The 23,934-nt window shown below is 36.7% G+C and overlaps 1 protein-coding gene across 1 annotated transcript in view; it reads right to left on the bottom strand.

The window, feature by feature from the left end:
- Nucleotides 1-23,934, bottom strand: part of GABBR2 (gamma-aminobutyric acid type B receptor subunit 2) — a 497,107-nt gene that overhangs the window by 249,104 nt on the left and 224,069 nt on the right. Inside the window, exons 4-6 of the mRNA XM_075494175.1 lie at nucleotides 13,860-13,961; nucleotides 6,465-6,530; nucleotides 477-668 (exon numbers count right to left, since the gene is read on the bottom strand). Coding sequence (XP_075350290.1) covers nucleotides 477-668; nucleotides 6,465-6,530; nucleotides 13,860-13,961 — 360 coding nt within the window. The remainder of the gene's footprint in view (nucleotides 1-476; nucleotides 669-6,464; nucleotides 6,531-13,859; nucleotides 13,962-23,934) is intronic.

Raw genomic sequence — 23,934 nt, 5'->3', positions numbered from 1 at the left:
AAAATGTTACGTACTTTATGGAAATACCATATATTTACATATTTAAAACAAGCCCCGCCCCCTAGTTCTGAGAGGCACAAATCGCCAGTGAAATTAGCCATTTGCAGGATTAGGGTTAAACATAAAAGTTATCTTTTTCTGTGCTCAACTGTTTAACTTGACATGACACAGCGTGTGATACTGCAGACTATAATTCAAGCTTTACTGTACATTTAACTGTAATGTTCATGCAGGGGGAACAGGAGAGATTTGAGGCAAGGGACTTTACTGCTTCCTTACCCTGTAGAGGATTGGAATCGATTTCTAAATATTTAAAAATTGCAAACCAGTGGAAAGATGAGGATAATGATGATGACTGCCAGCTCTCTTTGCAGAAGAACCCTTTAGCTTCACCTCCCTCCTCTGTGCTTTGCCGTGCCAAAACACTGGTGAGACAACTGATTGTGTAATAAAACAATTGGAGGAAAAATACTAACCCTTCCTGATATGGTCTTTATCATTTTTGAGCTGAGAGGCTCAAAATCCACTCCAATATAGCCTTCCATGGCTGCAAGAAGATTTTTGCTGAGACACTGTGAGGAATTAATCCAGGATTCCCACCAAAGGTTTTCATACCACCCTGGAATAATCCACTGGTACTTGCTGCCGTACATTTCTTCATCATAAGCCTACAAAGAAAGAAAAGTAGAAAAGCTAACAGACATTGTAATAGACATATTGAACATAAAAGTAATTGTTTTCTGTTCATATTTTTTCCATTATTAATGAAATGGCATAATTGAAGGATACACAAGTATTTTGAACAGTTTAGAATAGTTACTTGCTAACAATGAAGACTCCTTTCTTGAAGAGTCCTGTCTTTAAAATTCAGGTCACAAGAAGAGAATATACTAAAACCTATTTTGCTTTCAATAGACCATTTATTCAAAAACAGAAATATAAAATACTGGATTCTAAAACTGGGGGAGATAAAGAGGAACACTGGCAGAAGGCAGGGCATTTGCATAAAACATTCTCCATAACACAACTATTACATGAGAGGTAGGACCACCATGCTAACACGCTTAAACTAAATTATTATCATCCTAGTATCACCCTAAAGACCACCTGAAATAGGATAAGGTTAAACAAGAAAACTTGGATCCTAGGCACCATCAAATCACAATGTTGCAAATATGAATTATGACACTGTGCTTAAACGGAGACCACAGGGACATTAAGCAGTTTCTTATGAGGAGCATTAATCAATAGTAAATTGATAAAGCAAGCAAATCTCAATGATTTCTTTTTTTCAGCAAGAAATTCCTTCAGGTGAAATTCTATGTTGTTTGAATACTGAATACAGCCCAATGTACTCCAAGATACTGGGATGATGGTTGTCTCCTTCCAATATATAGCAGATACATATAACAGGAAACAGAAATACTTTACTAGTCAGGCACATATGCTGTTGTGCCTAAAAGCTGATCTTTTCATAATAGATATTCTATTCCATTGTGTGGAATAGTGTTCTAGGATAAAATTAGCAAATTTTATCTCAGATGTTTCTCTCAATGTCTTGTAACTAGATATTTTTCTTTTGACATTTCAGTGAGACTCCATTTCAGAACAGCAGGTTTATGCTTCTTTGGCTCCTAATATAAAAAATACTTGAGATACAAGACATACTTATAAGATAAAAATTCCAATTTTTAGAAATACATGGTGCAACCTTGGAGTTCTTAACTGGAAAACTGCTACATCTTCACAGAAAATGTTACAGAAGGAGGAAATTATGAGAATGCAAACAGGACATATTAGTCATTCAGAACATAACCATTTTGAAAAGTATCCCAAAGACCATACCAAAAATCTATCAGAAAAATAAAGATGAACAGCAAAAAATATGAAATAGGACAGCCTCCTAAATACATTAATGCCCAAATTAAAATTGAGCTTTAAATCTGTGAAGGCTATTATAATGGTATCAGCTTGGTTCATAAATGTATTGTGCACAAAGCAGATTTGTTTGGCCCCTGGTTGCAGAAGCTTTTGTTCAGCCAAAATCAAATTTCATGCATTTGTATACAGTGCTGCTTGAAAGTGCTCCTGTCTGAAACCCAGTGCCTTGCATCTCATATCTTACTTATTCCACAATCCACATAAATTGCTTGTCTTTCTCTCACTCATTAATTCTACCCTTCCAGAAACACATCTGCTTTTGCCCTCCTGCCCATCTCCACTCCTTCTACAGCTGATGTGACACCACATCCCAGGTCTCCCTGCGAGGAAAATATCAATCCCATCCTGCAACACTTTCTGATGTCTAAAAAAGTTTCCATTACACAATGAGGTCATTCAAGACCTCTCAGTGATATAGTGTCTTTTATTTGACAGTTTTCAAATCACTGAGGACACAAATTAACACAGAATAGTGCTTTTAGAGAAGGACAATGATCAGCAGCTTCCCCTGCTCTATACAGATTAAAGTATCAAATTGTGTGTTGCAAGAAAGTATTTGCTATGAACTATTCTGAAATTGGAGCTGTTGGAATTTTTCTGTTTGCACTTGAGGCTGTTTCCTGCATAATCTGTAAATGTCCTGGGATATGGGCTGAAAATTAAAAGTTGCAAAATAGCCAGAAATTCCATCCTGGAAACAAGGGATCATTCCCAAGGTTGCACTGAAACTTTCACATTCCTGAAGAATTTAGTTACATGTCTAGATTTTGCTTTAAAAAACAAAACCCAAACCCTTTAAGAGCTGGCAACCCTTTATTCGAGATCTGGTGGAATGGTAGGGTTTGAAGGGCAATCTGGGAAAGGCAAAAGAAAGAGGAACAAAATCAGGTCCTCCAAAGCTGAACACCATGACCGTGCAGTCACTTTTCTAGTGACAGCACAGTTGTTAGTGTTCAGGCATTTCAGTGTTTGGGTTCCAGAAAACTTATTACAAAATAAGGTTTTCTGCCACCATTTCCTCCCTGTTGATTCTTCTAAATGGAGATGATTTTGATGCTTAAAAGATACATTTCCTTGAAATATGCAGATCTTTCCTGAACTGTTCGAATGCACACAGACCACCTCTTACACGTTTTAGTTTCTAAGAGGAAGATTTGTTTGCACAGAAGAGTAAGGCAAAGAAAGTTTACAAATGCTTTGTACCATCAGAACAGCATAAAACAGTCATATGTCTTCCCTAATCTTTGCCGCGTGCCCTACCTAGGCTGCAAAGCCCTGAGTTGCTGTCAAGCAGCCAGGAAACTGTCCTGGACATTTTCTGCCCTTGTGACACTGATCTTTTTTATTTTTTTTAAACTTTTCATTCTTGTTTGAATCCATAAAGATATGCTTATTTACAACAAAGAAATTTATGTAAGAGATCTTTCTATGTGTAGTAAACAATTACTAGCAGTTTGTTCAAAAGGGCCTGCAAAAACCTTACCACCACTGAACTTCCATCATATTTCCAGCATGACAGCATGGACACATCCTATATCCCACCCCTACAAGAATGCCTGTAGACTTCTGAATTGCAATGAACCTCCATCTGTTTCTCATTAAAAATCAATAGTGCCTTTACTTCCAAAACAGAGCAGAGACTCACCAGTAAAACTCTATCTGCTCAAGGAGAACAATGTCCAGTGCTTTTGTATCAACTTTGCTGATTAAGCCTGGCTTTAGTTATTATTAAATGTTTACTAAAAGAGACACCTAAAGCTCATGCAGTGACCTTGTAGTCTGATGAATAGTAGTCATCTTCTTTATTTGTCTTCAGACAGATAATTGCATCAGCTAGGCATCAGTCTTGATGTGTGCATGGCTATACTGCATTATCTCTATGGCTTAAAGATAATATATTGGAAAAATTCCCACTAACAATTTTTTTAAAATAAAATTTTCTGCAGAACTGAGGTTTTCACTGGGAAGATGCAATTTCATGTTAATCCAATTTCAAATGAAAAAATGATGATGTCTATCCAACACAGTTGACCATTTTGATTGTTGAAGTGTTAAGTTTTGAGCAAAATACCCTAATTTCTATTCCATGACAAATATCACATTCATCCCACTGAGCTGAAAACAAAGTTAGAAACCTAAGATTTCCCATAGAATTAAAATTGCTAACTGCTTTTGACACTAGTGTTAAATGAATAGCTAAGCTTATTTAAATCACTGTAGGAAACACCTGCTAGCATTCACTTTGGCTTGAATTAGTCCTGTCATGTTTTTGAAGTTTGCCACTGAATTAGGCTATCTTTTAGTCCATTTATCTTTATGTGATCTGCATCTTTTTTGTGTGTGTGTGTGTCTGGGGGGAAGGGGGAGGAAATAGCAGGTGAAATGAAAATGAGCATATAAACTCCAATGGGTATCCTGAGGAAACCTCACAGCATATGATTGTTGAATCCAGACAGAAAACCAAGGCAGATTTTAAAGATTTTCTCACCTACATAAATCATTAGCAAATAATATTCAGGTTATAACCGCAACCAGAAAAAAAAAATCTTGCACTTGTACAATAGCACCTTCCTTTAACAAACCCAAAGCCTTTCTCTGGCTGACATCAGCCACCCTGCAGAGAATCACAAGTGAAACCTGTCTGAGGATACACCTGGGGAAGGGGGTTAAAAAACTTGACATGTCTAAATTATCATGCCCTTAGACACATAGCTGTAGGAGTGCATGAGTCAACAATGTATTTTATGACTAATAACAAGCTTACTGACATATTGTAGTGCATTAATATATAAATGACCCACTTTGAACTACCCTCTCCTGCATTCGGTCTCCTGCTGAAACTCTCATATAAATACATTTATACAAGCCTAAATACATGATCTCTCAGATTACTCCAGGCTCCAGAAAAATCCACCTTGTTATTTTTGACACTAATGTACTTTAGAAGGAGCCATCACCCTTTAAACTGCTCTGAGTTACGCACGCTTTCGATGTTTGTACCAAACCATTGCTGCAGAAAGCTGCACTGGGTGTTCGTGTGAAAGAGACATCCTCCACCTGAAATCCTTCAGACTAGAGCGGTGCAGACAAGAGGACACCCTGCCCGTCTGAGGAGTTCTGGGATTTCTTCAGTGGCCTCACAGGCACATGGTCTTGGAAAAGACTTGTAGAGGAAAGCAACTAGATACTAAGGACAGTGGCATAAGTGAGGGCAGTCTCTTGTCTAACGTTGGGCTGGAAGACAGTTCTGACCGGGACCCCTCAGCTGGGGAAACGCAGCCCAACCGCAAGAGATCTGAGGAGGAGCTGGGCTGCAGAAAGACCATTTCTTCTTCCAGGAATGGAAAAAATGGGAGATTGTCAATCCAATTTAAATGCTGGAACAAAAAGATCTATATACAAAGACCGATCAGAGATGAGAAGAATGAAAAAGAAAATAATGCCTTCCATTTCCTTTTGAATGCAAACAGATCTTGTTCCTTCCAAATATACTCTACAATCTCCTTTCCAAATTTTGCCAGCAAGTGGGACAGCTGCTGAGTAAGAACCAACATGTGGTTGAGGCACATGCAGCACTCAGATTTTTAACTTCTGCCTTTCCTTTCTTTGCTTGGGTAGGTCACTTTGTCTCTCTAAGCGACCATTAAAAAACATCCTCTGAAATTTAGATGGCAACATCATTGTTGCTTTTCCATTATATTTATTGTGTTCTTGGCTCATACAGGATTAATCTGGTTATTTAGACTAAGAATTCAATACCAGTACAAAATTTAGGACACTAAAATCTGCATGTTTGGGATTTTTTTTTTTTTTGAGCAGGTACAAATAAAGATCACATTTTAATCCCGCTACTTTCAATGACAATCACACTGTGCATGTTTGCAGCACATTCACACACACAAACAAATGGTGAGGATAGGGAATTTTTTGTATGCTGATCTTACTACATTTCTTTTAATTCAAAAAACTTTATTTTTTACTAACTAAAATTTGCTTTCATGTAAAACATACAGCAGTCAAAAGTGATTGACAACTGTACAATTAGCAACATTTTGAGTAGCAGAAATTATTAGGGTTGCTTAGTTAGCATGTATAGGAACTCCTTGAATTTCTTATTCTTTCAAAGCAAAACATGCAAAACCACATACATGCAGGCATTACCACCAGAACACAACTCTTGGACAAGATTCAAATCTTGCAGTTCTTGGTATCTGCTGCTACATATACAAGCATTTCCCTGGATCTGACATGAAGAGAAACGCTCAAGATCAATTGGCATTTAATTCCACTACAGGAAAGCAATAAGAAGAAGCTAACCATGCAGTCCACACCTAAATTCCACTGAAGTCAAGTACAAAGTATTTTATTGAAACAGAAATGGAGCTAAGCATGTGTAACCTCTCTTGATGATATAAACCTTAACAGAGCTGAACTCCATGAAGAAATGTTTATGCTCAAATGTATTTTTTATTCAAATGTAACACATTCTTTATTCTGATATGCAATTAAATATATTTACTTACACAGCAGAAAACTTTCACAGCCATTTCCTCATCAAACTGGCCAAGGATTATCCGAACGTCATTACCCTGCAGATTGAATAAAATATGTGGCAGTTAAATACAGTCACAGCCTTTCCAGAAACCATTTCAGTTGGCCATTCAAATTGTGTAGAGAGTTAGCACAGATTACAGCTGCAGACAGCAAAATTAATTCAGAACTATTCCATTTTCTATAAGTTCAAGAACTTGAAATATTGCAAGAGAGAGCAGCTGAGGTGTTTGAAGAGAATGATTAAGCAATAACACTGATGAGAATAAAACTGTAATGTTTACCTTGTCAAATATTACTATTCAATAACACTAAAGTATCAAATATTCTTTTGATCCCTTGCAATATTTCTTTTGAAATTTTGCATATTAAAACCAGCTGAAAATACATGCTTTTCACTGCTTACATGAACTAATGCTGTAAAGTTGAGAGACTGGAGATTTGTAAGTGGGATAAAATGCCTTGATATTATGCCCACTTTAGTAATTTTTAAAGGTTTTACTCATGCAACATCCCTACAGTCACTATAAAACATTGTCAATCCCTCCTCTCCTCCTGCCTCCCACCTCCACCCATTAAAAAAAAAAAAAAAAAATAAAAATCACACTTTAAGAATCTATGACTGAAGTCAAAAGAGATAATTTTACTTTCATACTTAGAAACATATTAAGAAAATATTCTTAAATTCAGGAGCATATGCAGGAAAATATTTCTTCAGAAACTGGGCTAGCTTTTTTCTCATGTGAAAAATTGCTACTAACATCTATAAAACACAGAACAGATAGCTTTTTATGACTTAATATTACCTTTTATTTCACACAAAAGCTGAGTTCTCAGCAAAAGCTTGAGCAAATCTAATTTTTCACTTCTTTTATAAAACACTTGGTTAGAATTACTAATAGCTCTTTCCCTCTCCAAGGAAAAAAGAAACAGATGATTCAGTGTGAATTTCAGTGGCAAAAACCATTTCAGTTTTAATTAAATCAATTTATCAAAGATTTTCAGTTTAGATAGTTTCAATGTTTATTTCATGTTCAACAGAAAATATTATGATGGACAGTGCAAAAAGATACTACAATGCTTCTGCGATTAAATGCATGAACGTAGTATCACTCTTAGCGTGGTTAAAGTTGGAAAGAACATAATATGCTTTGCTTGTTCTGAACCTGTGCATTTTCACTAAGCCTGCTTCTCTTTATTTTTATATTTAGGCACAGATTGATAAAGTAATGTAAATCTTATTGAAGTGGATTAGATTCTTTTTAAACAAATCTAACAAGGTCACATGAAACTAAACAAACAAATTACACATATTACAGCAATAGTATTACAGTTTTTGTAAGGACAATAAATAGACTCAGGAATTATGCAGAAAAAAATCCCCTCATCCATTATTTCTATTTTTCACATTTTAAAAATAATTTTGGTCACTCTTGGGACTCTGACTGAATTGCTTGACCTCTCTGAACATAAAAATGCATATTTAGTATTTGAAAAAAGACTAGCAAAGTTTGGTTAAAACATAAATAACACAGCACTCAATTATTAAACTTAAAATTGAATAAATTGCGTTTCATTTTATAACGTGATGAGAACTAATTTTTTAAAAACAGAACGTGTGCGGCCTCATAGTTTTATAGCACCAGAGACTGTAGGCAGGGTGTAGAGAGTAACTTTATAGTGCATGTGCAGCAACGCTGCCCCACTGGCAATGATCTTCAAACTGAAGGTGTGGTGCCTGTGGTATGTGGTACCATGCCTTAAGACATTAATTCCACCTGATTATCCCATAAACTAGAGTACATTTCCCACAGTCACTTGGGGTTTTACTGTAAAGCACTACAAGAACTGTATAGTTCATCCTATTTTTTTCCCCAGAAATATCCTATCCCATTTCAATAACATCATTGTCTGCAAGGATTGTCTTATACTAATATCATTGTGCAATTAGTTTGGCAATAGCACTCAGACCTGAATATTGCACATTCAGACACATGAATATGTGGATCTACAATTCCTTTTGTCTAGAGGCATGCAAGGAAACAGGCATTCAAGAAACTCATCTTGAAAATATTTTTCACACAAGGCATAGCAGAGCACCCATTCTAATACTGGCAGTCAATCCTATTTTCAAACATACTCTGCTCTTGTTCAGGCACCCAAGCAAATGGGTGTATTTGCTGATTTGTTTAGCTGCCAGCAGATCCCAGTTCTGAATATTGACCATCTCAATATCTGACTAAGGGAAGCTAGATTTTCTGTCAGGCAGGAATCTCCACTTCCAGCATGAGATGAGCTTCCAATGCCAGAGCAGGAAATCTGCAAAGTGTGAGAACCACATCCAAACCAAATTCTCGAGAATCCCTGATGCTCAACTAGAAAGTTTCATGGCCCAAGTTCAAAGATCAGCTATGGCTTTAGAACTTGACAATCCCTGACATTATGTCATTCTTGGGATGTATGATCAAGCCAAGATGCAATACCCAAATGTTCTTTTGCCTAAATTAATGAGTTTCCATGTTAACACATAAATTACTGTTTTTGAAGCACTTGGTACAGTAAAGTGGACATTAACATGTCTGTGTTCACTAAAAGATTTGGATGATATCCAACAACAAACTGACTGAAGAAGATCAAAAGAAATGTTCTATTACCACCTATTAAAGCATGTCATGAATGCTCCATTTAAAGTATTATGCCATTGAACACTACAGCAAAAGAAAGTTGAATTCTGGTTTTTTTCCAAAGACTTAAAGGTTATAACCTTAATAATGTTCTTTTCCATGTTTTTTTATGTGCAATATGCTAGAAAAAGAAGGTTTGTCTGACAGAAATATGAATCCCCAGTTCTCCCCCACATTTGTCCAGGTGTTAACCCTTTGAGGGGCAGGGAAAAATCACAATCCACATATGCTCAGTACTGACCAGAGATGGATCCAAAAAGCTAATGCTGAGAGTCAGTAAATAAAGTGACTGGAGGTAGGATCCAGTGAGAGAAAAAAGGGCACATGGGAAGGAGAGACAGGCCCGACAAGGAATGTGGGTAATGAGTACTTACACTTTTTAGGCAAAAATGGAGCAAACAGCTGGGGGGGTAGCAGTAGGCTTGAGACCAGTATTGAATGGTCTCAAGGGGGAGCTTGGGAGGGAGAATTAGGACTTTTTGAGAGTATGGCAAATAGGAAGCTTGACGAAAAATTACAGTTAGGACAACTGCAGTCTTAGAAAGTAAGCCCAGAAGAAAATGGAACAATAATCTAGACAAAGGTACTCAGAGAGAGATGAGAAATGAGAGAAGCAGAAGATAGCATTGGGTAAGCAAGGAATTTCAGACTCATATGAAGATCCAGAATGAGACAGGGATGTTTCTGGGTTAAGTGGAGAGTATGGGACCATAGGGTCAAGCTGACAGTGAATATATGGCTGAATATCTTTTTCTTTGTCCAGCTTCATAAAGTTGCATCATGAAGAACATAATATATAGTTCTAGTTGGTCAGTCATGCATGGGAAATCATAAAAGATTCCTCCCGTTTATAACCACATGGATATCAATGCAATGCTGTGAGATGCAGTGCCTGGGGTTTTATAGCTTGCAGTTAAAAAGAGTGGAAAATTTAGTGTGCAATCATGTAACCAAAGAATTGTATGCTAAAACACATGTAAAGGAACTAATTTAGGAAAGTCTGTACAAGAGCTTTTCCTCTTCCATGCATAACATTTTTCCTCTGTGCAATGACACACTCCTAAGTAAGCCTCTTTTTCTCCAACTCTGTTTTTTGCATCCCCCTCCACATTTTTCCTGAAGAATTGCATTCAAGATGGTAAATAAGCCTAGATCCATTTGATGCCAGGCTTGGGTCCGCTGGCTCTGTCCTGCATAAAAGACACTGAAGCTTCAAATTCATGCAACTGGACATAGCTCAAATCCCTTGCAGAGATTTTATCTGGATGGATAGTGAAGTCTGCGCTGAAGTTTATCAGAGCTGGGTTCATTCCATAGCTCGCGGGTCAGGCTATATGTCCACATTATAGTCTCATGCAAAGAGATACATCAGACACTTACTGGGGCATAATTTTTTTCCCCCTTCAGTCATACTGTTAACTGACTATCAACCAGTATGATTTTCTGGCAAGGAGGTACTATTCCTTTAAATCAACCCTCATGGGACTGATACAAGTTAACACGGTGCTAACTCTCTTGTAGGGACCAAAGAAGTCACCCACCAGATCCCAGCAAGCGTCAAGTACTCTTTCTTTCTCATAGAGTTGTAAATTGCTTGCATGGACCTAAAGCGTATTTGACAGAAGAGTTTTTAATTTATGGAACTAGGCAGGTGATCTATGAGATGATTAAAAACATCCCAGGGGGAAGGCAACGCTCAAAACTGCACTTATATAAAAAGACCAATGTTTAGACCATTTGCCAGATGGTGAGCTGTCATATTTACTCTTCTCAGAGATTAGAGTAGCAATATCAGCGTTTAAGCTTTGCCCCTCAGTAAGCAATACGTATGTTCCCATATGGAGTAAAGTTCAAAGAAGAAAATGAGGAACAGTTACATTTACCCACAGTTGTGGTGGACTCTCCATAAAAACATATTTTATAAATGAAGACTATAGCACAGGCTCAAAAATGAATTACTCTCTTGCTCCCTTCTTTCTTTCTTATGGGTGAGGATATTATTCATCCACTAAATATAAAGTGTCTTTGGTACTACTGGCAGCTGAGTAGTATAAACGCTGAAGACAGTGAGGATCAAGACATCCAAGATGCTCCACTGAGGGATGAAGAACAACTTGTCTCCTCCCCTGCCATTTCTAACAGCCTCAGATATGAGGCACTCTTTAGCCCTTTCAGAGTTTGAGTGATGCACATTATGCCAGAATTGGCAGCTATTTTTTTTCGGCCTGCAGAGCTTCCCTTCTGTGATCAGATTTTAATCTGTCTCATTTCTAATGAATAACACCACAATGTTGTATTACACAGCTTTCCAGAGAAGGATTGCTACAATATCTCATCTGCCAGGAAAAGTCGATGTCTTGGCAGGCTCTTTATGAAATATCTAAATTGAACAGCTCAGATACTCTGTCATACTCTCTACCACGTATCTGACAGTCAAGATGTTATCAATAAATCTACTCAAAGCTGGGTAACTTTTTCAATAGAGGTATCCACATGTTCTGCCTTCTAGATGCCTGGATGTCCACTTGAAGAACTACAGATGAGCCTCTAACCTTAGCTATGGAATTACTGATGGTGAAGGTGAACTAGAGGATGTCAGCTCCCGCCATCATAACACACTGGCAAAACTTGCTGATGTCTGTGTTAGCGTGTGTGTCGCTCACCTAGACTGAGGCTGCATCCCAACCTGTTCCTGGCCCACAATTTTAAAATATCATTAACTTGACTGTTAGAATGAGAGATCGTGTTTGGTCAGTATCCAAAACACCTATTGTATTTGGGAAATCAGGTGGAAATGGTTTAATTGAATTGGAATTCATATATTGCAATTTTGTGTCCTATGTGCAAGATACAAGGAAGTTGGAAGCAGAAGTGTTATTGCTCATACAATTTGCCTGTGCATGCTTAGAATTTTTAAATATTTAAGTTAATGTACAAATGCATATCCTCCAACATCCCTTTCTCTGAACACAAAAATGAGTTTTAAAGATATCCTTAAGCCTAAATTTACTTTCCAACTGTGATTCAAAGAGGCTGGAGTCAATGTAGTAAAAGTTAAGTTGTTGCTGGGAAAAATATAGAACATACATTTCTGCAAATCATACCAGATATTTCTATTTTGTATTGCATAATCATTAATTTCATTAATTTAAACTATGTTTATGAAAAGGAAAGGTATTTTATGTCTATTTCAATCACAAGTACAGTAAACAGATACCAGTTTACCTATGTTAGGTTAACATCTGGAAGAAAGGAATGAACATTTTCAGAACTGTATAGCTAAGTTGTGCCTGAAATATGTACCTAAGGACAAGTAACCCTACACTCCTGTCAAGAATAAGTGACTGTCTAGATAATTGCTTATTTATTGTTATAGTAATTTGTTTTGAAGAAGAAATCAAGAGTTAACTTAATACATTGTTTGACAGAGTCTTCTGGTCTTCCCTATAAAACAAACAGCGTGTTGTTGACATACAGGAAGGCTAGAATCTCATTGCTTCTTCTAACCTTCAGCCTAAATATACATGCTTATATGTGTTTTTTCTTGTTTTACATCATCCATCGGTTTAAATAGCTCTGTCTTCAGAATTGTTAGTTTTCTGATGCCAGGGGTTAAAGACCTTGTCAAAAATGTGGACTTTACTGATAACACATACTGGAGTCTTTTCAACCCCAGATAGGAAATGCAAACTGGCTTAGACTGGACAGACACAAATGGCTTCCTATAAACATAATCTTTACCTATTTATACTTTAAACATTCAGGCTCACATCTCTAGACTGTGGGAATATAAAGCACACTTAGTTTACCATGCTTCAGACTTTTTCCAGCTAGCGTCAGTAGTGGCCTAGTCTCATACAGTTCGATAGCCTTGCTTTAATTTTAGTTTTTTAATACCATTCAGTTTATTGGGGTTTTTTAAACCTGTTTTACACATATTTAAGTTTCTGCAGGATTGTGGCTTTCATCATCTGTTATACGTATCTGATGCCAGCAACGATTTGATCTTCACTGTTTAAAAGTACTTGCTGTTCAACCATTTTTTCATGTTCATATGCAGTTTAAGATTCATATCTCCTATGTCTAGTTTATTGTTGGTTGCACTTCATGTTAATGCTAAAACATAGTTTTAATTTTATGAGATGCCAGGAACCTAATAAATCATTATAATAAGAGAAGGATGGTAAATTATTCTGCTCTCAAATTTATTTTTCCTTTTTTTTTTTTTTTCTGTGATTCATATGAAATAATGCAGATGATTATAAGCAAAGAATTCAATCGAAAATGTGTAATGAAGCTAATGGAAAGATGCTCAATGCTTTTGCTACATGATAATTTACCTTAAAAGGGTTCTGGTTTCAAACCTCATGAACTTTCACACGTATATCACTAAGACTGGTGCTTTAGGTACAAACATTAAACCAGCAACAACTTGCTTTACTTTGTGTCCTTATCAGGAACTACTACTACTACATATCACTATATGCATGGATATTCATTGACTTAAGCAGGACTAGGCCTTCAAAATGCCATTTGTTAACTTTACTATGCAACAGAATGTAGTAGTACATCATTCTTATGCAAATTTTGTTTTATTAGCCTTCTTCATAGGAAAAAAGATTTAAATAAAATGCCATGATGTTATCATCACTTTCTCTTTATTCCTCAAACAGCAGCACATACCTTAAGCTTCTTTACACTCGTGCAAGGATCATTGGAGAAACTCTCAGTATCTGAAATTTCAACGTCTTCACCATACAGGACTCGAGTCAGATCATTCCTCACCTGTCAGAAGTTGAGAAAAAAGGCAAACTAGTGAACTGAGACTCAGTGAGGAGGAAGCAGATGGACTATATTTATCACTATAATGACAAGCAATGATCTCAACGATGATATATGCACCCACATTTTTTTTCCATTTTGCCTAAAATCTGATCAAGACAGTATTCTTTTACCACCATAATCTACTATCAATGCGTGTGCTACGTAAAGAGCTTTACTATGTGTGAAAAAAAGTTCACAGTGGACTCCCACTTTACAGCATGGGGATGGTCATTCTTGTGTATTTCCAGTGCTGTTAAGACCAAGAGCTTTCTTGTAGCCAAAGTGACGTTTGAGACCGTATAAAGGGAAAAGACTCATCAAGTAAACTCTTACATATTCTCAGTGCTGAGGGCTGATTTGAAACCACCATCAGCTGGTCCTAGCATGAATCAGCAGAGCTTAGCTTAGATCAGTTAGGGATTAGTAAAGCCTAATGAACTCCTCTGTGCCCTCCCCCTTTCTTAGAGCATGCATCTCGCTGAATGGGGCAGCGAGTGGTATGGTTTGCTTAAAGATAACACAAGCAACCAGCCATCAACAGATTTTCTCACCTGTTTTTTTACAGTGGCAAGACCCTGTCCTCTTTGAGCTGCCTAATAGCACAAAGAAGCCAGATAACATACAAAGCAATCTGGTTTACAGATTTAGAGTTTTTTTCCATATAACTACTTTAAGGTTTTCTGTCTTAATCGCTGCTGGTTTCCCCCAGCCACATAACTACAAAAACAGAGTTTTACATTACTATTCCTAATAGATGAGCAAAAATAATTTTAGCTGGAGATAACATGGTTACAGACTGAAATGAAGAGAGCAGCACTCCAATTTTAATTTAATAAAATGATGATCACATTCATTGCCCTGAGTGTCTTTTTTATTTGTTTGTTATATCAGAAATAGGAGAAGCAAATCACAGCGTAAAACAGGTATCTCAAATGCAAACAGAGAAAATACAATACATGGAAGAGAAATATATGTGATATTAAACAAGAAAATTTAGAAGTGTATAAATCATATGCAGATACTTTCCAATGACCCTCTCTATGCATTGTTGGAATTACACGTTTTAAATCTCCCTCCTAACTCTCCTTTTCCTTGACCTCCTTTGAGAGAGAAGCACAGTCTATTCAAAATAATCTGAAAATATTTGATAGACAGTGACATGGCTAAGTAAAGAAGAGGAAGTGGTATCTGTCCTTCAGGAGTAGGAACTTTGTCATTGGAATGGAAATAACCATAAAGTTTATATAATGAGAAGACATTTTATCCATGCAAAAATAAGACCCAGCTATTGCTAAATTTCCTGGGCTGAAAGTCTGTCACACTCATGCCTAAGTATACAGTAAAAGCAAGTGGATGCGCTGAGATATGAAAGGTCACACTGAGACTTCTGAGTTCTGCTGGCAGCTTTGCTTTCAAGACAAACTCATCTCTTCAGTAATCCTTCAGCTTTTCTTTAATATATGTTTGTGAGTATCCTCCCAATCTATGCATGTTAGTGGTTGTGCTGGGTGTATTTCATGCTTTTATGTTTACCATGCAACCAAGTTATTTTTTTCCATATGCTGCTTAAGTGTTAGATAGCAGCACAGTTTTTGGTAAAAAAGAGGAATGTTAAAACTATCTTTGTGCTTTTGCAAATTTCTTCATGACAAAGCAGCATAATCTGGTTTCTGTAATGTAGAAATTGCATTGATCCTCAAACAGCATTCCACCTTTTTGCTGTTCCCTTTAAGTCGGTTTTGCCAAGTTTCTTGGTTGACCAATGAAGTATTTCCTGAAGATCATTACTACACTGGCTGCCTTAATTACTTCTTTCATGGCATCTGTTTCATCTTATCCCTTTTAGCCATGCTTTAAAATTACTAAGACATATTTTTACATTATAACCTTTTACAATGATTAAAACAAGTGGACATATAGGTAATTTTTTAATTAAAAATTATTTTATTTTACAGAACCAACAATCAGAATGGTCAGTCCACCAAGATTTGAGTTATATCCTTCATGCTTTTGTGATGTTATAACCCATTTTTAAATGCATTGTGTGAAAATGTATTCACCGACAAAAAATGATCAGTAGTGACTCCTTTTTCTGCCAGTATACTAGTAAAATGAATGATTGATATTTTAGCTCCAGCAATGCCATTAACTGCTTCTTATGATACAAGTCTTTCTCGATACAAAGAAAAATTGCTTTTCTGAAACAAACCATCAGTGATAATAAAAGAAAATAGACCTCTCTTGATCATAGTTTAGCTAATGTCCAAAATCCTTCTACGTAGCATAAAAGTTCACTAAAACTATCATATGTTACTTAGAAAAAGTAAAATTTTCCTTAGCTAACAGAACTGTACTTTCCAAAGGCATATGACTTGTCATATGCTTCTACCCCATACTGTCTTACCTTCTTCTGTAAAACAAGAAATTTTTTTAGTTGCAGGTTTGCTTTTCTGATATTTTCTTGATTTTTTTCTGGAGCCATTTCTAGTCATTCTTTTAATCTCAGAGAGACTAGATTAACATTATTCAGCTGATCTGAGGAGAAAACAGCTGATTCACCAAATACAGTTTAGTCAAATTAGACCATTATTAACAAGAGAAAAATGATAAAAGATACACATTGAATACTATTAAAATAGCCTAACACTCATAGATAGGCTTCAGTGGGTGGCACAGGGCTGACATTTGATTAGACTTCAGACTGTCTGCTGACTTGCTGTGACTCCTTCCCTTCAGAAATTGTTCATGAACTTTGAAATTGAGGTATTCAATTGCATATTATTTTTTTTCTGAGCAACACTTATTTAAATTAAGCCACTGAGAAATTTCTTTGACACCCCCTGCCCCATCTGCTAGCAGTCCACTACTCTGTGGCTTTCAGAGCTCTTAGACTTTTCTTTGAACCACTGATTAACCTCTCAAAAGACACATCTTATTAGATTTGGTTCCAGAGAAGTTGGAAACCTTTTCTCTTCACTGCCACAATAAGATATTGGATGCTTTTCAGATGCATCTGTTGTGGAGATTTTGCCAAAAGAAAGGTGTTTCTTTCCCATTATCACAACAAGATATTAGCAGCTTTATAAGAATTTACAAGGTCTATATTGTTTTTCTAGAAGACTTCATTTTTTTTCCCCTTTCAATGCTATGACCACTAGTCTGACAAATCTCATCTTGTGCCTGGTCTGGGGTATTTCCACTACATTTTCCAGTCTTTGATTCCTATTTCCATATTTTTTGTCACCATCCTCAGGTTTCTTTTTTTCTTTCTAAATATTCTAAATATCTCATAGAAATGAAACTTGTGTTTTTATTCCTACAGAAGTTCTTCACTTCTGTCAAATAAATTTAACTACAGAATCTTCTGATTTGGATTTGGGTCCAACATCAGAATTCACAAAGCCTCACCTCCAGTTCTAGAGCTGCCAATTCCTGTAGCAAATGTTGCAATTTTGGATTAAACCTGTGAAACTCAGAACACAAAATGCTGCATGTTTTGTTTTAGCAGATGCTTGCAGTCCTGGAAAGCATATCACCAGCAGTACAACAGTTTTAGAGCTCAGTAGTAATTGTTTCATTCCAGCAACCCTGAATAAAGAAAATTGTAAAATACTATACTTCTGCTTCTTTATTGTGTAGAATAGGGTAATTTCAACTGGAGGAAACTGCTGTAGAAAGTTGTAACAAAACTGTATTAAGCTCTGGTGGGGATCTGCAGTTCCTAAGTAAATCTTGCACTGACTTTCAATACAGAAGTAGTATAATTCCATGTGGTTTTAGTCCCTTGTTAACAAGTTAATGAAGGTTGTAGCTCTATGTCTGTTTATATAAATTTTATGCACTTTAAAGACACCAACATTTCATTTCCCCAAAACAGGAATTACCAGACCTGATCAATAGACCTGGGAGGTTTCACAAACCACTGCTTAGAGACCCTAGTCCTTCACTCACAGAAAAAAGAGTGCTTTTACACTGCTCTGTGTACAAAGCTGGATGAAATCAGTATTTCACCGTACTGCATATTTAATAGATTTATGTGTGGTCAACTTCAAAAATTACTGGGGTGCAAATATGTTTACTCAGCAGCAAGCTCCAAAAAATGAAGGGTTTATATCATGTGTAAGGGATGCATTTGCAGGAATAAAAGGACGGCTTTTGTGTTTGAGGCAATGGCCAGGATACAAGACAACTGTCTTTTATCCCTCATTCTGCCAGAGCTGCTCTGTGATACAGCTCATATGACCTAAATAAGATTTTAAAGTTTGCTACCAAGGCTGGCTGTATCTTTTTTCTGTGAAGTGGATGGCAGCAATACTCGCCTACCTCATAGCTGTTGTATCAAATTCAGTGATGTTTGAGAGGCAAACAACAAAGTCCCTGACCCTGCACCTGTGAAGGAAGAAATACAGGGGGTTTGAGGAGCCAAGAACTTGCATTGCCAAGGAAGAAATTAATGTCTTTAATCTCCAGCAAATTGAGAGAGTAGACAGAATGACTAAATAAGCTGTGAAAAAAAAAAATGAGTCTAGACGGGACCAAATTACAACACTCTTGTGGTCTCTATCAGGAAGGACGGATTTAGGTTTAAGGAAAGGAAGCGAATTTTGGGGAGCGGCACGGGGAAGCTTCTCCCTAAGGAAGGAGGACGTGAGTGCAATAACACAGCCCCGGGACCAGGGACCTCACCAGCCAGCGTCCCAGCGAGGGGAGCCGGACAGGCTCAGGGAAAACAGCCAGTTTCAGCCATGAGGGTAGACCTCCGGGCAAGTTCACGGCAATAAGGCAGGTCCAGGGTAAAGCTGGGAAGTCCATCCATGAGTCAGGGACAGGATCGGGTCTGGGGAGAATAACCAGGGTCAGACACAGTCCTGTGATTGCTGGGCAGGTCCGTACTGACAAGACAGGTCTGAGGACAAGCCAGGAAATGGGTCCAAACCAACAGGGTCCATGCCAGGCACGGCTGTGATGGAGAGAGAGAGAGACCAGCGCTCCCACAGCATCGCTGGGGCAGGGACTGATGGTGCTGGGCTGAGCTGAAACAGGGTCCTGGGTTGTGGGCAGGGGGAGCGGGGGAAGCCTTGGGGGGCCTGTCAGGGTCAGAAAGAGCTTTTGGTGCTCTCGGGGCCCTGACACTGACTTTCAGTTGTTGACAAGTTTTTTACCTCCTATATGATCTGCGTATGATGATTCTCTGTGTACAAGATATAAATGATCCCCTACCTCACAAAGGTACAAAAGTTGCACACATAGTGATTTTGTATTAGGTGAAGAGATATTGCTCACTTCAGTGGGATTATTAGTGCGAGAACCTGCTCACCAATACTAAATAGCTAGCATCCATTTGACCACCATATTTAATTTTTATCAAGTCAATTTTATCCCTTTTTTTCCCCAGGAAAATGGTAAAGAAAGGCAATATTCGTGATGAATTGTCAATCTAATGATGATAGTTTGGATTCAGGGGTCTCTACTGATCGACAATTCAAACTAGGTTTCAAATTATACGTTTAATGGCACAGTTTGCTCATTTAATCCTAACTCTGCCAGTTACAAAATAAATTTAATAATTTTTAGATTAATCATACTACTTTGCTTTTAACAGATATTTCCGATGACCTTTTGGTCACTAAAGCTGCATGTAAGTACTGCAAGCTAAATCCTTGTTGTCCAGGGCAGTCTAATCCTACCAGATGTTGATCATAAGAGACTCCTAATGAATGAGAACTGGTCAGACCAGATGGATTATACAGTCAGATTTTTTACTAAGATTTCCTGCTGCCGAGATTTATACTGTGTACTTCAAAGTGTTGTACTGTAGGAGTTTCAGTACAGAGATATAAACATGTCTACAAAACAAATGCATGAATTATAAGGAAAAAATATTTCCTCATTGCATAAACAAAACGTAAATCATGAGTAATTGCAAAGGACAGATTACAATGTCTGGGATTAGTAAAGATAGAGAGATCTCACCACATACGAGCATTACAAGCAAACACAATTATCCCTATTTTCATTCCAATGAAACAAATACACTACTCACATTTAGAGGCTTAGAAGCACTGAGTGAAACTTACTTTCAAGAAATACTGTATCTGGAGAAGAGAAATTGTGTAATACTACATACTGATACATGTCATTGCCCTTAGATATAGAGGAAAATTGAGGTATACTTTCACTGATATACACATCATTTGGGATTACAAAAATGAAAGAGGAAGTAGAATCCTATTTTGAACAGAGAGACAACACAAACCAAAAGATAAAACATAGATAAACCAAAAGGAAACAGTAAAATATTAATTTAGATATTAGGAAAGAGTCCCACTTAGAGGAAAATTAAAAACTTAAATGTCCTATTGCATAGAAGAGAAATAAAATCAGAGATGCGTTGGATTTCCTTTTTTGTTCAATAGAAATCAGATGTTTTTAAAAAATCACATATTGTGTGTGGTTTTCAGGGTGAAAGGAAGGGAAGAAGGAACCCTGGAATATTTGGCTTTTACTTGGGAAAACTGTCAGTACAGGCTTTCAAGAAAAAAATGGCTTTTTTCATTGAAGTAAGACTCTAGCACATGGATCTAACCTGGAAACAAATGTGGTCAATATAACTCTTGCCTGCAAGAAGTGCCTGAGTGTTTTAGACTGCTTGTTTTGGACTAGAGTAATAATAATAATAATAATAATAATAATAATAATAATAATAATAATAGCAATAACAGAACAAAAATAGGATATTGTATTGTTTTATTTTTTATATATCTTCCAGTTTATCTTATTTATCTACATCTTCCAGTTAAAAAAATGTTAATTTTCCTCCTTTCTGCCTGGAATGTCAACATGGTAAATATGACTTCACATAAAACCTACATATGCATGACTACGATACAGATCATACCTATTTAAACATAAACCTTTATAAAGTCACATGTAAAATGCTCTAATTTCCCCCCAAATTTCTAAAGTAGAAAAATTTCCTTCTCATGTTTTTTGGTCACAGAAGCTAAACGTAATCATGAACTCTGATGTTAAACCTAATAGTTGTGCGTAAAAAGAATTAATAGGAATTTAGGTTTCTTGTGGTAGGGGGGATGTTTATCAGGCATTTTTAAGATGACTTACAAACAGTTCGACTTAGAAGGTGATTGTTCTGCAACAAAAAGATAACATCAATCCTTCTTATGAAGAGGTGGATCTCTTGCTATCAGGTATTTGAAGATGCTGGCATATTACAGTGACATGAAAATTTAGCTAGGAAAAAAACAGGGATCTGCACTATGACAATGTATGAACAGATCAAGTTTCACTTAATCTACAAGCATGTTAAGAACCTGCACAATAGGTTCAGCAGGACTTTGAGCAGTCCAAAGACACAGACTCTCTTCAATAAGACTAAGACAAGTAAACACACAACTCAGTAGCACAGCAGGGAGGGAAAAAGCATGGTACGTTCCTTATAGGAAAAAATGTATAATACATTTCAAAGCCAGAAAGGATCCTAAAGATAGTAGGCAAGGATTGAAAGTTAATGATATATGCTAGAAGAAATAATAGCACTTCACATGAAGGTTTCAGGGGCGCAGATGAACAAAACTGAAGAAGGAAATATACACAAAATATACTTCTAGTTCCTTCAGTGTGAGATAGCCTCTACAAAACTGAAAGCAATGTGGTTCTGCTGGCTTCTAGATAAATAGGACAACCACTCTTCTACAAGTTCATCAGACTTGACTCTTAGAGATAGCAGAACAAAAGCAAAGGGTCTGGAGGTTGTAATATTACACAACAGTAATTTTCATGCCAGGTATTATGAAAGTCAATAGGGGCCATACTGAGGATAGATTATTTAATAATTTGTAAACCAATGCCAGAAGCACAAGTAATTAAGCAAGAAATTAGAAATGCTTGTTTATTAAAGCAAGTCAATGTAATAGGACTACTGAAAGTTGGTGCAAGCATTCAAGTAACTAGGACTGCTGAAATACTGAACGCTTTATCTTGGAGGGAATGTCGAGGCAGACAAATAAGGCACTCCATATTATTATGTGTGGAGTGTCATTAGAACACAGAATGCAAAATATAGAATATATCTGGATCTTCTGACAAATAAAACTTCACAAGCTTTAGAGTATGTGTTTAGATAAAAAAATACTTAGAGAAATAAAAAATCTCTTACAAACTACTTAGAATACATAGTAAATCTGATTTTCATTGGTGAATTAGGTCTAGATTAGGAAATAAGAACAGAACATGATGGAAAGTCTCATGCAATCACAGAAAAAAGAATAAATCACAGCCTAGAAAACTATCAGGAATTTCTTTTGAAGCACACACTATTACACCACCCTCAAAAACACTTCTGTAGTAGTTTTCACGTAGCAAATAGACTGTTTGATTACTGAACGAAAAATTAGGGACTCAACATCTATTTACATTATTACAGGTGGACAACGTATAGTACTCATTAGTAATTTTTACATACGCACACATTTCAAACATATTTATTACTCCGAAAGAGCCCATTTACTAAAACAATTCTGGGCAGATTTCATTGAGAGGGATAATTCAAACAAAGCAACGTGAAGGATAATTAAGTATTGTTTAAGAAAATGTTATCAGTTCCAAAAGAGCTATGATTTATAATTACAAAACAAAGCATCTTTATGTAAAATCCTCCTTGATTAAGCAGAATGAAAGCAACAGTAACATTTACACATTTACGGTCTCCATCCATGACGGATGAAATATTTTTTATTCCAACGCTAACTAGGAAAGATGTTACACAGATATTGCCAAAGTTAAGATAAATGGGCATTCTGAGGAATGAGTCATCTCATCCATAAATAGATGGCTAAAACAGGTGAGATGAATTGCACCCTGGAAGTGCTTCTCTCTTTTCTCCATTAACTGTAAATGGAGCTTAGATGACTCTCAGATACAGACAGTTACAGACAGCTGAACTGTAGCTGAATGCCAGGTCTCAAAATCTAACCCCATCTCAAAATGGTGTTCCAGGACTGGTAGCATCCACTGAAGCTTAGAAACCCCAAAGATCCCTTACCTTCATAAAATGTTCTCAGGACAAGGTCAGAGGAGTGGGCTATTTCCCTGCATCCTTTCTAATCTGACCACCCCACCGCTGAGGGAGATCACACAGGTTCTTCTTCTACTTCTTGGCTGGTAAAGGAGGTTTGTACAAACCATGGGCTTTGTGAAAAGCTTGGAAGTCTTTATCTATCTGGGATTTTTTCTTTCAGAAAATCTGGGCCAAGTTTGAAGTTTTACCATGCACTCAGTTGCTGTACTGAAGCTGTAGTTATTTATTAATGGTTTAATTGCATCAGACTCAGGGGACTATGTCAATTTTTATGAAAACCTGTATCCAGGAGTAAGTGTTGTTATCAACTGAAAACTATGAATACAAGCCTCAGTAGGAAACTAAAAAGAAAGAAACATTTACCTAATATAAAAATTGGATGACATTTTGAGGAAAGGGAGATTATAGAAAGCATACCTGTGAGAATACAGATGATATGAAATTATTACTAATTCAATAATCCTCCAAAATAGCAATCCACATTCCTCAGACTTCCTAAATGCGGAAAGGTCAGCAATATCAAGCTAAGATTTAATTCTATTCTATGCCTGAACTATGGGAATAGTTGTCCTCATTGCAATACACTGGGGTATTTGGGCTTTAGGCTTTTTAAGAGTGGAGGGACAGGTTTGCTTAAAATTTGAGAACAGTTTAATAAAGCATTTCATTAACTTACTTTTCACTTGGCAATGCAGTGCTCCAAACAGTTTTGTTTAGATGAACTTTGTAAAAAAATCCCTGTGGTTTAAACTCTGTAAGTCTATAATTTTTCTTCCAGGTGAAAAAGGGAAAACAGACACCTCTTCAGGGATATAAGATCATCACACGATAATGTTG

The sequence above is a fragment of the Mycteria americana genome, chromosome 2 (assembly GCF_035582795.1).
Source record: "Mycteria americana isolate JAX WOST 10 ecotype Jacksonville Zoo and Gardens chromosome 2, USCA_MyAme_1.0, whole genome shotgun sequence".
Classification (NCBI taxonomy): domain Eukaryota; kingdom Metazoa; phylum Chordata; class Aves; order Ciconiiformes; family Ciconiidae; genus Mycteria; species Mycteria americana.
The sequence above is the reverse complement of the archived record's forward strand: the minus strand, read 5'-3'. Positions and strand labels throughout refer to the sequence as shown.